This window comes from Gopherus evgoodei, chromosome 4 (assembly GCF_007399415.2).
Source record: "Gopherus evgoodei ecotype Sinaloan lineage chromosome 4, rGopEvg1_v1.p, whole genome shotgun sequence".
Classification (NCBI taxonomy): domain Eukaryota; kingdom Metazoa; phylum Chordata; order Testudines; family Testudinidae; genus Gopherus; species Gopherus evgoodei.
The window spans coordinates 11360059-11373616 of NC_044325.1; the positions used below are offsets into that span (position 1 = coordinate 11360059).

General features: G+C 41.1%; 1 protein-coding gene across 12 annotated transcripts in view; it reads left to right on the forward strand.

The window, feature by feature from the left end:
- KTN1 (kinectin 1) overlaps positions 1-13558 on the forward strand; it is a 116777-nt gene that overhangs the window by 47805 nt on the left and 55414 nt on the right. For 9 of the 12 annotated variants that reach the window (XM_030562969.1, XM_030562971.1, XM_030562968.1 and 6 more), the window contains 4 exons: positions 1810-1986; positions 4203-4342; positions 6926-7042; positions 11218-11358. In XM_030562969.1, the coding sequence (XP_030418829.1) occupies positions 1810-1986; positions 4203-4342; positions 6926-7042; positions 11218-11358 (575 nt within the window). The remainder of the gene's footprint in view (positions 1-1809; positions 1987-4202; positions 4343-6925; positions 7043-11217; positions 11359-13558) is intronic. The other 3 variants (XM_030562979.1, XM_030562980.1, XM_030562972.1) reach the window with 1 other exon arrangement.

The window sequence follows — 13558 nt, forward strand, 5'->3', positions numbered from 1 at the left end:
AATTTTGAAGACTTCAATAACTCAGACATAGGTTAGGGGTTTGTTATAGAAGTGGATGGGTAGGATTCTGTGGCCTGCTTTGTGCAGGAGGTCAGACTAGATGATCATATTGGTCCCTTCTGACCCTAAAGTCTGAGTCTGTGAGTCTATTTGCTATTGAGATTACAGTTCCTGCCTCCAATCAGCCTGTTCTGCCAGCCTCCATCACCCATGTGTTAGATTTTAGAACAAGCACCTTCCTGCTTCCTCCTCACACTTGGGAGAAGTTCCCTGCAAACATCTGCAAAACTATTATCCTCCTCCAAAAACTCCCCTTAGCCGTGATGCCTTCAGAAAGCTTGGCAATCTTAGACTGTTGGTGCGCTGAGAGAGGCCACTGCCAATCATGCTGACCAATATCTTCTTGTTGTTTCCTCTGACTGACCTGTCTGTCTTTATCCATCTGCCTCTTGTTCTGTTTGCACAGTGCCTGGCACAGTGGTTCATCACTGGGGCTTCTAGTTGCTATGGTAAAACAAATAATTAATAGTAAAAATAGCTGCTTCATGAGGCAACTCCTCAGCGGTATCTTATTGCATAGTTGTCCATAAGGGAATTTCTTGGATGTTCCTCTGACGCATATGGGGCTAGTCGCTGTCAGACAGGTATTGATCCTGTATGGCATTATCTTTCTTCAGTCTGTTTCAGCCAGAGTGCTAACATTTCTTGGACCGTAGACTTTGCTCAGGCAGAGGGAAATCTACCAAAAACTCAAATAATTTCCAGCATCAGGTCAGCTGAACTGGCATGAAAACCAATAATGTAGTCAAGAGTCCAACAGTCGAGCAGTTTTTACCCCTGTTTGGATTAGACTCATTTTTCAGCGAGTTTCAGTAAAACGTTGAGGGGGAGAGGGCTGTAATGAGCTTGCCTGTAGTATGGCTTCCAGCTGGTTCAGCTAAACTGCTCTTAGATTTAGGTTGGATGTAATGGTAAACTTTCCTGAAGTAGACAGATATAACTATGTACAGGATGGTGACTTATGATTCAGAGGGAGTATAGAGTGCTCGGCTAAGTGTCAGAGCTGGTTTCTCTTGCCAGCGCTGACCTGCCCGGTGATCTTGGGCAAATCACTCCACCTCTTTTGGCAGAGACTGTCTCCTGCTGTGGGTTTATGCATTGCCTAGCACTGGGGCTCCCAATATAACTCAGCATTTCTAGGCACTACTGTAGTACAAATAACCTGTGAGTTTGCTGTTGCACAATACTAGATTTCTTAGTGAAATTGACTTCAGTCTGCAAGTATGCTAGGCCTGACTGCTGTCCCTAGAGTATTCTGCCTAAACAGTTTAGTTTGCTTATGGGAATAACCTGCTGGGTGTATTGCATATAAAGTAGATCAGTACTTCACAAATGTAATAGTCATTTTTTCCCCACCTTAAACTTCATTAATGCTGAACTCTCCATGGTGTTTCAGCCATAGGCAGTCAAACCTCATAAGCTACCTGAGGCTATTTCATTAAAGCGAAATGAAAGTTGGAATATGAGTCAGTTTAAGTGCTAAAAGGCAATATTGACCAATGTAAATTGAGTTATTTATTGAGTAAATTAAATCATTGTTTTAGAGATACTCATTTGATTAGTTAGTTGAACCCCTGTACTCAGGTTATTAATCTGTGGTGAATAATGGAAATGGGGATTTATGAAACTAGCTGATGAATTTTTTCAAGGGGACCAGGTACATTTCACCCACCTCTTTCTAGCATGATGTGCTTAAATTTTGAAATGGAAGATAATTATATGACATTAACATGTTCCATGGAACTGTAGTTGCAGCTTTGGTTGATGAGCCTGTTATTCATGCAACTACGTACATTCCTTTGATGGATAACTCTGATCTGAACCCTTTGGCGGAAAAGAGAGAAGTGGCTGATGTGGGAAAACAAGACACAACCGAGATGATCCAGAAAAGCGGTGCTAAGAAACCGAAGAATGAAACTGATAAAGGTAATGTAACAAAAAGAGACAATGTAATCAATTTACAACCTCCATTGCGTGTGCAAGTTGCATAAATCTGTTGAGCTGAAGAGATAAATGTTCAACTCCATCTTCAGAATGTCACTATATTGTCAAAATTATTCCAGTAGGAAAGCAGATATTGATTTTCTTAATCCTGGGAAAAAACCTTTCTTTTTTCCTAGGAATACCCAGTCTTTTGGGGTTTATTTGTGACTACAAGAAATTGCTTTTACATTTACACATCCTTTTTTTGATCCTTTTTACAGTTCTCTGTAAGGAGCACAGTTCCCTTATTGACTTCCTGCTGCATATTGGGAGCCCTCTGCCCTCAAAAGAAAGTTCAGAGGAGACCTGCAAGTCTCGCTCCACTTAAATTCATTAGACACTCGCTGACTGTCAGTCCTTTCCTGGAACCCGCCACCAAGCTTTTTTGAAAGTCCAGTCATAGGGCTTGGGGGCCTTGGAAATCTGTCTATGTAGTCACCACTCCCAAATTTAAGTGCCATGTACTCTGAGCAAGCCAGTGTGCTATGAGGCATAAAACAATAGAGACTGAAAGAGGCTGCCGGACACAACAGGGTCCTGAAATGTGACCTTCATGTGTTCGAGTGGTGAAAGAGGGGGATGTTGGGAATGAGTGAGGTGGTGACCCATTAGTCAAACCTATAAAAAGGATCAGTCTCTTGATGTCCTTATAAACATTATCTAATTAATGACTTGGCAGTGTGCTTTATGGCACTTTGATTTCTATATACGGTAACTTAAATATAGAATCGAAGGGATCCTGGCAACTTTCTGGGAACTTAGCCTGGCACCCCAGCACTTTTCTCCTGTACTTGTAGTCCAGATGGCTGTTCTATACTACAGTGAGGCTAAAAGCTTCTCAGTTACACCCATCCCTTGTTTATTCTCTTGAACGTAATTCAAATGTAGCTCATTCTTCTGTCAACTGGGATTTGTCCACCTAATTTAGAAACATTCCCATATTTCAGTTGTAAGCTTCTTGGGCAAGATTCTCCTCTATTTACAGAGCACCAAGCACATGTTGCTTTGAGCCAAGCTCTTCTCTTCCTGCAGTGTCTTAACCTACATGACTCCTGCCAGCCAGGGATTTTGGAGTTTCGCTCCATGATAACTGCATTAGTGACGGCCTTAAATCTAGTTACTGCTTGATATGAAGGCTTGTGGTCAAGGCTAATATGGATTTATCTGCTGAATAGAGCAGATAATTAACTACAATGCTCAACATCTTTCCCTGGTCTGTGGGTTTCAGGGTTTTGTCATTCATTGGCTTGTTCTCTTTCTAGGTAATCTCTTGAGTGCTGATAAAACTGATTCAATTTGTCACCTGTGCTTCTACCACTTCTGTGTTAGTAAATGGGATTTGGTCTTGATTGGACTTGTATCTCAGTACCCACGTCAAATCTTAAAGCCCGTTTGGGGAGTGGGTTTCTTTTCTTTCCGAATTAATTAGTTCTCATGAGTTACTCCACTGACATTCATTCTAGTGCTAATTGATGTTTGGTAGGTATATTGAATATGCCAGAACTTTATGCTAAATTTTACTAAAATGACTAAAGGTGGAGTATATTTTTCTGAACTGTTATTATTCATATACCAAAGATAAGCAAACTGGATCTGACTGGTCTCTTCCATCCACATATAATCAGTCTGTTTTCTAGGAATGAATCAAAGTTATTTTACACTGAGGCTATTTTATTCTTGAAAATTTCCATTTTCTTCAGTTCAGAGTCATGCTGCTTGATGAATTCAATAACCTTGCTATTTGCACATCACTCTTACTTACAAAATAATACCAATTGCCCTTTAAATTGGGAACTAAGTGCAAGTTACTGTCTCTTAACCTAAAGACTCTCCTACCTAGTGCACTTAATTCATGTGCTGGTTTTTGTTTTCTTCAACCTGTTTGTTGTTTGATTTATGGCTGGTGACTTCATATAGTTCTGAGTGTGCAAATAGTGATAGATATTCTAGTAGAACTGTATTCCAGAGAGTCAGCTGGCAGGCTTCATTGTCATTCTATTCTAAATATAAGGCATATTATCTTCACTGAATATATGACTCTTTGCTGTTTAATTTCAGTTTGAAACATGATAATACATGTGAATGTGCCTACATAAATTTATTAGTTTGCAGCAAAGTAAATGAATGTAAATGTAAATCTCGCTATCATTTAATTATAGAAAATGCCGAAGTAAAGTTTAAGGACTTTCTCTTGGCTATGAAGAGCATGATCTTCACTCAAGATGAGGCCCTTTGTGTGGTTGAGCTGCTAAAGGAGAAATCCAGTGTGATACAGGATGCCTTGCAGAAGGTGAGCACTGTAAGAGCTAGTATTACTATTTATTTTTAATGCACAGGTGTTTGGAAAGGACACTGTTAAGTTAAATAGTCCAAAAATGTGATTTGCCTGAATAATGGCTGTCATGAAGATCTTGCATTCATTTCCAGATCGCCTCTTTTTCTACTTGCTCAGCGTTGTTTGTGTATACAAGTCAATGGTCAGCCATCAATATATGTATATTGGTTATTGTGTTAGGTTTTGGGCTGGTAGGCTGAGAGTTGGCTTTGCGCACATGTAAAATGAACATTGATTGGTTGAGGGTAAGAAATAGAGCCATACATTTCAGAAGGCAAGACCTACAAGATGGCAGCACTGCTAAAGTAGCCCCATCTTCTGGCCCTGTCCTTTCTGATGGAGATGGTATAATATAACTCCTTGTGTTATCTCAGGAGCTTAAACACAGTGGGTGAATTTGGGCTGGTGACAGGAAGAGTGATTGGGTCAAAAGAGAGAAGGCAATGAATGCTTTATCACGCCTGAGAAAAGGTCACTGCATCCACTCAGTACAGATGTTTATTTGAAGTGGGGCCAGACTGTCTGCCTTATGTAAAGTCTAACTCCATTATCTGGGCCCCACAGCAATTTTACTATAGGTCTTGAAGATCATTTGATAACTTGTCCTATGTGAAAAATCTGATGTACTATGTATGCAGCTAACTGTGGTCTTGAAAACAGATATAATGCACTTTCGCATCTTCAATACGTTCTAGAAACAGGAATTGTCATGTTAAGTCAGACCAATGGTTCATCTGGTCTAATATCTTTTGTCAGTACTTGATGTTTCAAAGGAAGGTGCAGAACCCCAATAAGCATGCCATTGCCTATCTCTCAATTAGTTGGGAAGCTTTCTCATTAAACCCAGCAGTCACTGCATCGTGTGTCTTGAAGGAGTGATATCCCTTACACCTTTTGCCTTAGCTAGTCGGCTGCCAGATGCTTCTTGAACCCTACTAGGCTTTTTGCTTTCATAGCTTTTGGCATTGGGTTCCACAGGCTACTTTATGCGTTGTGTGAAAACTTTCCTTTTCATAACTCTTTCCATTTGTTGACATCCAAAGAAATTTGAAGGCTCCTTATTTTATATTTTGTCATTTGTTATTTCAGCTACCCTTATGTAATCTCCTGTGAATCCCCACAGTGGTCCTGATACTTTTCATTTCTCATGGATGTTTTTCTATGTCTAAAATCACTTTGTCACCTAACCTGAATCTTTACGTTCCTACTATATTCTTCTTGGGATGGGGAGACCAGACCAGAACACTGTGTGGATGGTGTTTGTGTAAAATCAATGTGTATAATGATACTTTTCAGTAGTATTCTGTCTCATTAATACAGCCTAGCCCCCGGTTTGCATGATATATGGCTATTTGTTGGTATTGATTTGAAGGGAGCTGTTTGAAACATAGAAGTCTTGGCTTCTAAAACTCAGTAACTTTTGTGGGTGAAAATGTCGCTATTACCCAATCAATAGCACAGGCTGGATGTGCGTGTGCACATCTGTATGTACAATATGCTTTTATAGAAAAGCTCCCTTTTCACTGTGTACTTTTTCTGGGGTTTGCTATAGAGTTTAGTAGTTGTGGCCCTCAGACTCCGCAGAGGAAAGCAGGAAATATTACGTGTCAGTTACTTTATCAAGTGAATAAAGTATTTACTTTGTATTATTGAGCTGCTATCAAACAATTGGCTTACTTTACCTCTAAGTATTCACGTGCCTTCTACCTTTCTCTGCCACAAACACAAAATGAAGATGGAACCATTTAATGGACAAATTTCAAAGAAAACTGAATATGGATCTCCAAGATATTTCACCAGTTATCAGACTTAATCTGGAAATTGTCACATAGTCACAAAAACATTTAGTAAGTCTGCCATGAGTCACATAAGCGGAATTCTAAAATGTCTATGTGCGGCAGAGGTCACAGGAGTTTCAGATCTAGAATTTGCCCAGTTCCCTTTTCTTCCATTCTTTTTGCATATAGCTTTACAATAACATCTAATTATATATTAACCCTCTCCTGGGATCAATGTGATTCAATCATGTTGATAGACTTTGCCGCAGAGTAATATTCTGGCAGGTACAATGTTTTTGCTGTCATTGTTATAAGTGGAGGGGAATCACAAGGCAACATTTCCTCTATTAGGTAGTAAGATGCTTTAGGAGACCAAGTTTGTGTCATAGCAGCACACAACTTCTTTACTATTTTTTTAGATAGCTTCTCCCCAAACCACCGCCACCTTAGCTGACCTAAAATGTGGAGAATAATCTGCTCCAGTGCAGCTATATCTGCTGTGTTATGTGTTTTAAAAGCATCTCCTGTCTAATGATATTTGTTAGAGGCCTTTGGTAGCAGACCCAAACTCCTTCTCATGCATTACGTTGCTGGTAGCAGGCTGACAAAAGATTGCATGCTGGATTGTGTAGCAGTGGGCATTAGCTGAAGGAGGAAAAAACCAAAACTCCAGTCACGATTACTGCAACTTTCAATATATACCATAATCGATAATCAAGTTTTAATACTTTCCACATGTCTGATCACTTTTCATATCCTTTTGCTGTAGGCTAGTAAGGAAGATTCAGCTGCAGCTATGCACCAGCTACAAGAAAAAGACAAAATGCTTGCTGCTCTGAAGGAAGAAGCTGCTATTACAAAGGATCAGTGCAAGCAGCTGACTCAGGTGAATATATTGAAGGGAACAGGTATGGAATCAAAAGGAAACAAGGAACCTCGTGGAATTTCAGTGAAGTCACTCGTTGCTAGTTTCATGAGATCAATGTGAAACAAAAGGAGAGATTTTCTCTTAGGGATTTATCAAGGCTAAGCTTTTTTTCACTCCATCAAAGGCCATTTTTAGTGCATTTGTATTGCTCTAGTTTCCAGGAAGCTTTCAAGATATAACTCCAGTATTTCAGTTAATGGAGTATGTGATTATTTTTAAAAAGTTGTGAGCATAATGTGTTAAACATAGCATCCGCTTCATCAGTATAAGTAGGCTGGGTGTCAAGTATTATGATTTCTAATATTAAAGAGATTCATATGCCACAATTTTCAGTTGGTCCTTTTCCTGGTATCCACAAGCTCCCATGTTCCTACGCACAATGATCAGTGGAATTGAGTGCTAATGAGGAAGGCACAGAAAGCTTAGATTCTTGATTTTGTTTTCGCCTGCCAGGTTTATGTTCACTGTATCCGATCTCTAACAGTTTAATTGTATGGGACACTGGTTTCGTATAGCTAAATATAAAACAGTCTTTAGACTTTTTTTAATTTGAAGATTTCAGAAGAAGGCAAAACCTACCAAAAGTGAAGAGAATCCTGTACAACAATTGGTAGATGTTATAGTAGGCTGGAGAAGAGACTTCGCAGTAGCACTTGCGGTGGAGTGGAGGGGAATACAGGTAGAAGCAGGAAGGCTTGAAATGACATGTCTATAACAAGGTTTTTAGTGGGAAGGATTGACTTTTAGAAATGTATAGGGGAAAGTCCAACAAGATATTGAAGTTGAGAGCCTGGGCAGATGAGTGGGGATGGGTGGGGAGTGTTATTAACAGTGCTAGTAAATGGTTTGGAGAAGAGGAAGCTGGCTTGAGGGGGGGTGGGGGCATTCAAGATGAGTTATTGAAAGGGCACGTGTAAGACTGAACAGAGGGCGCGGTGGAGAGAGACTTGGGAGTAGTTCATGTGTAGCTGGAGGCTGAACATACGAGACTCAATGAGGTATAAAAGGGAGGAGGGAAAACAAGGACAGAACATTGGGGAAGGTGGCATGCAGAGTGAAAGAGAAGAACTACTGGTGGAGACACGGAAAGAGCAGTAGGAGTGGCTGAAAAAAAAAAGAAGTGCGGAGTAATGCAAGCACAAGGAAGACAATGAAATCAGCAGCATAGAGCAATAATGGTAGGTGGACAATGTGAGTAGAGCAGGAAGCCCTTGAACTTGAGGACTGTAACCTGGCAAAGAAAACTTACTTCCGCCCCGTCACTCTGCAGAAATGGAAAGAGAATGAAAAGAGGGATGGGAAATGAATGCAATAGCAGTTGACTGTCTCCAAGCTCCCGAAGCTTGCGAAAGGAGATATGGAGTGGCTGGAATGACCTTGAAGATTTTGCACAATGGGGAGAAATACTGGAATAGTTTTGAAAGGCAACAAAGGGGGAAAATGTGTGTCCAAGGGGACAGGTAGACTGATTACCTAAGTTCCCTCTAAGCTGTGTGGCTGCGCAGGTGCTCAGGGCTGCGTCAGGAAGAGATGCCTCTCCCCCAGCCCCAGAACTGCAGTGGCATGGAGAGGTGTCCCTCCCCAGCCCTGGCACAAAACCTGCCGCAACCTGGGGAGAGGCGCTTCTCCTGCGGTCCCAGACCTGCCATAGCTGGAGGAGAGGCACTTATTCTGTGGCCCAAACCTTGGAGCTGCCACTGTGGGCAGAGGTGCCCACCCCTTCCCCCTGCAGCTTAGGTGCTGCTGTGGGGGGAGAGAGCTGTGGGGGGGAGAGAGCTCAAGTCTCCCCACCTTAGAGCCCGCAACCCCAGCCGAAGCCTTCATCCCCCACATCCCAATTCGCTGCCCCAGCCCTGAGCCCCTCATCCTCAGCTTCACCCCAGAGCCTGCACCCCCAGCTGGAGCCCTCACCCTACCACTCTCCAAACCTCTCAGCCCCACCCCCGCCACATGAATTTATGTGCACCACTATGGAGGTGATGTGTGACACACGTGTGGTGTCCATGTGCTTGGGAAAAATTAGAGGGAACATTTCTAGCTACATGTTAAAGTGAGATCTGTCTGACACTGAGATAAGAGGAAAGGGTGTTTAGTCACAGTGGCAGTAACTCTTATCTCATAACGGGGTGCATCTCAGAAGAAATTAGCAAGATCCTGGGAGGAGAAGTGCTCCTGGGAGGATGTTTTGTAAGAGAGGTGACAGAGTTGAGAGAAGAGAGAATAAATTACTAGTGTAGGAAGTGTTTGTGTTCTCTGGGGCATGCTGCAGGGCAAGAGCAGAGTAAGCTAATTCAAAGGAGCTGCCACAGTTGCAAGTTATTGGGCATAGAAGGATATAAGAGAGGATGAAGTTGTGAATACATACTATGAATCAGTGGTGGAAGGAAGGTGTTGAGGGAAGTTTGGATAAATATCCAGACTGTTGCTGGCCCACAACTGATACACATACCAATATTAAGTTTAAAGTGTTTCTTAAAGTGTGGAAAACAGAGGTATATTATTTCCAGATTGGTAGAGATCTGTCTCACTGGTTATAAAGGATCCCCTCATTAGTGGGAGGTAAATCGTAAATTGGCTAAGTGACAAAGTGTGCACTTGTTTCTGAGTTAAGTCTAAATTTCAGCTTTAAAGGCTTTTCTAGTGTTGAACACTGCATAAAGTTTTCAATACATTGCCTTTTTCTGATTTCCTTAGCAATTAGATGAAAGAAATGGCCTGTTCGTGTTCCCATAGATGCTTTTGAAAATTAAGCCCCTGCTGCGTTTCATTTCATCAGACTGATTAATTCCCATTTTTCCAAAGTGATGTAGGCCTTTCGGTGGGATGTAAGATCCTAAGTCACTGTCTTGAAAACTTCACTCTGAGAAAAGCAGCATTATGAGGATAATAAAGTTGCATCTTAAAGGAGAAAATAGCTTTTATTTAAGTTATAAAAGTTAGTAGTTCTAAGTAAATTGTGCATGTTTTCGCTAACTAATCTGATGGAAGCTTGGCAGAATGCTGCAGTCAACATTATTTTCTTCAGCACGCTCACAAATGTGTGTGCTTCCAAGAAGCAGTCCTGCAAATTTTTATCTGTTTGGATCTCTGCACCATCTAATAAACAATTTAACCAAATAAAACTTGCCTCTTTGTTAGAAAATCATGAATTTATCATCTTGGTTATCCTCTCTTGGTCAGGGAATTCAGCCAGTCTGGATTGTTGAGTGTTTGCTACTAGTCTGTCGAGAACCTTAGAAGCAGGTTGGTTTAATTGCAGAATACTGAAGATGCTACTGTTGACCCTACAAGGGAAATGCTATAGCTCGTATTTTATGACATTGTAAAGTGTTTGCACAGTAATGTGGTTCTAATAGTAATATTTTTAGTTTGTATTTAACTTAATGATCATTCTGCACTAAGTATGCAGAATTGGATTGCACTTGCCTGATTACTTGAGATTTAAACCTATACTGTATGATTTAATGTTAGGAGTTATGTACTGAATGACTCTGGCTAGTGATGGGACCTGAACATTAGGCTGAACTCTACTTTCACTTCAGCTGGATAGTTCATCTGTACTGTACAACATATTTGATCTAAAATGTACTGTACTTTTGCTGCAATCCTATAACTGTGTTCTCCTAGTTTATTAGACATGTTAAATTCTGCCTTTAGTTATACCTATGAAATATCGATTTCACTGGGGCATACAGAGGCAATTGAGGGACGAATTTGGCTTAATTTGATAGAAACCCTATTCCACTTTCTCTGAAGCAACAAGAGACCATTCTTTTCATTGCAACACCCAATTTTACTTAAATTGTGAAATTATAGAATCATAGGACTGGAAGGGACCTCAAGAGGTCATCTAGTCCATTCCCCTGCTCTCAAGGCAGGAATAAGTATTATCTAGACCATCCCTGACAGGTGTTTTCTAATCTGCTTTTATGTTGATGCTAAATCCATATAAAATATCAAACATGTTGCTGGTCAGGCTGAACACTTGAATTCTTCTGTGGGTAAAGAATATTGATAATGGCTCTAATCTGATGTATATGGAATGTAATTAGTAATTTATTGCCTTAAGATTTTTTAGGAGATTGAGGGGACAGGGGAAATGAACTTTTTTTTTAACCAATTTCCTATTCAAGGAACTGCTTGCAGAGAAGGAGAGAAGCAATTTGGTTACGACAAAGATGAGAGAACGAATCAACGTGCTAGAAAAGGAACACGGTACTTTTCAGAGCAAGATCCACGTTAGCTACCAGGAAAACCAGGGGATGAAGATGAAGGTAAAGCTCTATGAAAGCCATTTTGATTTCTTGAGTGAAGCACCGATAGATTAGTATGAGAAATGACTGTTCTAGCAAAAGATGCAACACTTGATTTTGTTTTCATATGAATAAACTGCAGGTGCTACCCAGAATCTCTAGTGATTGAGGTGAGTAGCCTGGGATAAATTCTTTATCTAGGTGAAGGCAGCAAGCCCCTATAAATGGCCTTTGTTTTCAAGAAACAGGTCTTGTCATATAAAGTAACATACTGTACTACTTTTCATTCGTTATTTCCCTTATCTGCAAATGACCAGGGATGAGCAGCATGTCTCCTGGCTGGAGCAAAGGTTTGGGATCTGGTGACTGCAGTTCTAGTCCAGACTTTGCCATGGACTCTGTGACTTACCCACCCTGTGCTTCTGTTGTCTGTATAATGGACATAACACTCCCAGTTCTTCATAAAGTGGTTTGTGATCGTCTCATGTTTGTAATTGAAAAGTGCGATTCTTGAGGTGCAAAATCTATTTAAATCATCCAGCTTCAGAAAGATGGCCCTCATAGCCGTACACATGGATTGGCGCTATTAACAACTTATCTTCTGAATGACATGCTGGATGCAAAGCATCCTTAAAAGCAAATATGTTCATGGAGGGAGGTTATAAAATGCACTCTGCATTGCTAAAGGCCTGACTGAAAATCATGAAGGACCCTAAGTACATAAGAGTGGCCACACTGGGTCAGACCAACGATCCATTTAGCCCAGTATCCTGTCTTCCAACAGCGGCCAGTGCCAGATGCTTAAGAGGAAATGAACAGAACTGAGTAAGTTATGGAGAGAGAGATCCATACCCTGTTGTCCAGTCCCAGCTTGCAGTAGTCAGAGGTTTAGGGACACCCAGAGCATGGGGTTGAATCTCTGAATATCTTGGCTAATAGCCATTGATGGACTTATCCTCCACTCTGCCATAAGATTGTCCTCTGAGCCATTTCAACCCTCATTATGCTAGCCTTCATTAACATAGTTACAATGTGACCTAAGAAAAGCTTTAGCTTTATCAAACTCAGAGGCAAACTTGTTGCATCTACAGTCAATCAAAGCTTTGTAGGAAGAAGCATGGCTGTATTTATACCAACTGATTGCTAAAATCTGAGTTTTTAGTCATCGCTTTTTTTTTCTGTCACTCTAGCAGTATTGAGGGGAACGTGGACATTTTAAGATCAAGTGATACGTTTCCAGTCCTTCTGCATACATCAGAGGGCACCCTGTCAAAGTTATTGAAGCAAAGTAAGATCTCCAGAGTAAGGCCTTTTGCTATCTATGTACAGCCCACTGCACAATAGGGTCCTGAACCATGCTGGGAGAGGGGCAGAAGCCTGTGGGGAGAATGTAAATGGAACCCTCCCTGGTTCTTGGCATTCTAGTTCAACTCCCCCTGCTGGTGTACTATGGAAATTAGACTGCAGAGAAGTGAATGCTGTTTGGCTGACAGCCTGGTTATCTGAGCTGCCTGTTGGGTTTTGGATGCCTTTTCTTCCTGGAACTTCCAGGGTTGTGTGGTATTGAGAGCAACTTGGAGCCTATGTCAATGTGAGCTAAATGTTGGCACTCCAGTAGCTTCTGTCTTTTTTCTGTCTCACCCCAACAGCAACTGTTTGTGTCTCAGCCTTTTTGTATAGAAAATCCTCACTGATAAATTAGTCATCTGATGAAACGAGGTCCTGGAACTGGTTTCAGCTGTCACAGAAAGTTTTGGCACTGGTAGAGGAGGAAAGAAATGTTTAAGCTACATGTGTTTGTAGGCCCTCAACAAACTGGTAACTCTCGCTAGCCAGCCTGTCCTGTCATCTGGCATATGGAGTCTGCCTTCTTCAGTGCTGAATCAAGCTTTCTGGCTACTGGCGCAGCCTTGTGGTGGGAGTCAATCTTCTCATTGTGGCTTTAAACTTCTGTGCACATTTTCAGTTTAATTTATTTCTGTGGAAGTTTGAAGTCAGCCCCTCCCCTGAATCTACTTTATAAATGTCTAGTGGTGTTTATTGGACTAAGTCACATAAGCAGGAATGCTCAGTGATCTACCATTACTAGATTTGCATGCTGCATAAGAACATTGTGGCACATGCACACAAGAGGGAACACTGCTTTAAAAGGCAAATGTGTCCTTAATTCAACTATCTGAGCTTAAAATATCAGTAGATTTTTGATTGGGGTACATATTTA